Source organism: Sinocyclocheilus grahami, unplaced genomic scaffold (genome assembly GCF_001515645.1).
Source record: "Sinocyclocheilus grahami isolate Dianchi unplaced genomic scaffold, SAMN03320097.WGS_v1.1 scaffold1383.1, whole genome shotgun sequence".
Classification (NCBI taxonomy): domain Eukaryota; kingdom Metazoa; phylum Chordata; class Actinopteri; order Cypriniformes; family Cyprinidae; genus Sinocyclocheilus; species Sinocyclocheilus grahami.
Genome location: NW_015506562.1, coordinates 95,574 through 98,347, shown reverse-complemented (window position 1 = coordinate 98,347; position 2,774 = coordinate 95,574). Strand labels below are relative to the sequence as shown.

The window sequence follows — 2,774 nt, the reverse complement described above, 5'->3', positions numbered from 1 at the left end:
AACTTATTGTCTGATAATTCAATAAATCTGTAGTGTGTGTGTGTGTGTGTGTGTGTGTGTGTGTGTGTGTGTGCAGGTGTGTGTGTCTGTGTGTGTAGGTGTGTGTGTGTGTGTGTGTGCGTGCGTGCGTGCGTGTGTGTGTCTGTGTGTGTAGGTGTGTGTGTGGGTGTGTGTGGGTGTGTGTGGGTGTGTGTGGGTGTGTGTGGGTGTGTGTGGGTGTGTGTGGGTGTGTGTGGGTGTGTGTGGGTGTGTGTGGGTGTGTGTGGGTGTGTGTGGGTGTGTGTGGGTGTGTGTGGGTGTGTGTGGGTGTGTGTGGGTGTGTGTGGGTGTGTGTGGGTGTGTGTGGGTGTGTGTGGGTGTGTGTGGGTGTGTGTGGGTGTGTGTGGGTGTGTGTGGGTGTGTGTGGGTGTGTGTGGGTGTGTGTGGGTGTGTGTGGGTGTGTGTGGGTGTGTGTGGGTGTGTGTGGGTGTGTGTGGGTGTGTGTGGGTGTGTGTGTGCGTGTGTGCGTGCGTGCGTGCGTGTGTGTGTCTGTGTGTGTAGGTGTGTGTGTGTGTGTGTAGGTGTGTGTGTGTGTGTGTGTGTGTGAATGCAAGAGCAGAAATGAAGAAAACAAGTAGTAAAAAAATATATACAGTATATTAAAAAAAAGTAGCTAAAAATGGTCAAAAACAGTCAAAAATCACCAGTGATTAATAACACTCATTTACTTTCATTTGATTGGTCATAGAAATGATTGTGTGTGTGTGTGTAGGTGTGTGTGTGTGTGTGTGTGTGTGTGTGAATGTGAATGCAAGAGCAGAAATGAAGAAAACAAGTAGTAAAAAAATATATACAGTATATTAAAAAAAAAGTAGCTAAAAATGGTCAAAAACAGTCAAAAATCACCAGTGATTAATAACACTCATTTACTTTCATTTGATTGGTCATAGAAATGATTTTGCATTAATTTCATACCATAATGTTTTAATATTTAAAAATCCTAATACTTTCAGTTTATTTGTTTTGGTAAATTGTATTAAAATAAATAAATAAATAAAACCCTGGATTTCACTGCCGGCTTCATTCGAAGCATCATCCGCATGAACGCATGCAATAGAATTATTCTCATTATAGAGCGTGTTTAGTGAATGTAATAAAGCTGTGTGCTTGTGTGTTTTCTCACCAGACTGTTTGCGTTGGTCTTCTTCGTCTCCACTTTCTTCTCAGCTGTGATTTTCTGGACGGTCTGCTGAGCTTCTTTGAGTCTAAAATGAAAGAGCGCAAAAATATCATTCTGTCATCATTTATTTGACCGCAGATGAACATTCTGAGTCAACTTTTCCTGTTATACAAGCTGTTTTTGTTTTTAAACTTCACTAAGGTTCGTTAGATTTATGCTTAAAATGAGAAAACAGTACGGAGAAACGAAAATAAACCCAACTGATGGATGATATCTTCTCTAAAATGTGCCATTTCTGCAAAACATCAAGTAAATGTTTGGATATTTCGACTGAAAAACAAGAGCGGCAGAGACTAATGAGAGGGATTTTTTGTGCATTTCTAAGTGAGAACTGAATGTTGGCTGTAGGTTTGATCCGTAAAAGCTTCACTGAAATCAGAGACGCTGCCAAACGAATTGTGCGGGCAATTAAAAATAAGAAGAGCATCAAAGACTAGATTTGTCTTCTCCAGATGTTAACTGATGGACTGTGGATTATTGTGATGTTTTTATCAGCTGTTTGGACTCTCATTCTGACGGCACCCATTCACTTGCAGTGAGACACTGATGCAATGCTGATGAAGACACAAACTCATCCTGATCTCTGATGATCTGAGGGGGAGTGCATTTACAGCACATTGTTATTTTCGGCTGAACTATTGCTCTAAACGGGTCCAAACACGGCTTTAGTCTCTAAACTTCATTGTGAGATAGATGGTCCTCACCTCTCTTTGGAGATGCTTTTATTCTCTCGGTTCCAGGTGCTCTTGAAATCATTGCAGAACTCGTACCACAGCATGAAGATGAAGCTTGGAGAAACCTCCTTCTCTCCAGACTTGGGTTTGAGCCCGAAGTACATCACCATCTCCTGGAAGCTACACGAAAAACAGGGAAAGTCAGTCAACATGATATCTGCCCTCACGAGAGAATCAGAAGATGCCATATTTTACAGTCAAACAAGCATATTTGTAGGTAATACATTTGGGTTATAAAACTTTATTTTTACATTTATGTGTAATATTATAGGAAGATTAAAATGTCTGGTTTTCTGGAGCATAAAACGCAAAAAAAGTGTGCAAGCGGGTCTTTGTTTTTGTACAAAGAAATGTACAAAAGTGATTTTATGTCTACAGAAAGCATATTAAATGTAAGTAAAGTGTCTAATTTGAAGGTTTCAAATACGTTTTTGGAGGATACAATGTTACAATCTGGTTGAAACAATGTTACGTTGTCATTCAGTGTAACACAATATTTATGTAGAAATTCAAACAACATGCTTATTCTGACGTGTAGATATTAAAATATGTAAAAGAACCAGTGAGCATATTACATTTTATTGTGTTTTAAATGAGTCAAAACTTCTTACAGACAAATGGGCAAAATCTAGGATAGAGGCACGTTTTAAAAATGTAAAATTACAACTAATTAGTATTTGGGGTGAAAGTAATTAGTCTTTCAACGTGTCATAAATTGATTTTTGTTGTAAATATGCCTGACACGATTGTTACACTAGTGGCTCTCTTCTGTAAATCAGGGGAAAATGTATGATATTTATTTTTTGCTCGGGAAAACAAAA

The 2,774-nt window shown here is 39.0% G+C and overlaps 1 protein-coding gene across 1 annotated transcript in view; it reads right to left on the bottom strand.

Annotated features, from left to right (window-relative positions):
• Positions 1-2,774, bottom strand: part of LOC107569813 (formin-like) — a 56,874-nt gene that overhangs the window by 1,831 nt on the left and 52,269 nt on the right. Inside the window, exons 13-14 of the mRNA XM_016255968.1 lie at positions 1,924-2,073; positions 1,163-1,244 (exon numbers count right to left, since the gene is read on the bottom strand). Of these exons, the coding sequence (XP_016111454.1) occupies positions 1,163-1,244; positions 1,924-2,073 (232 nt within the window). The remainder of the gene's footprint in view (positions 1-1,162; positions 1,245-1,923; positions 2,074-2,774) is intronic.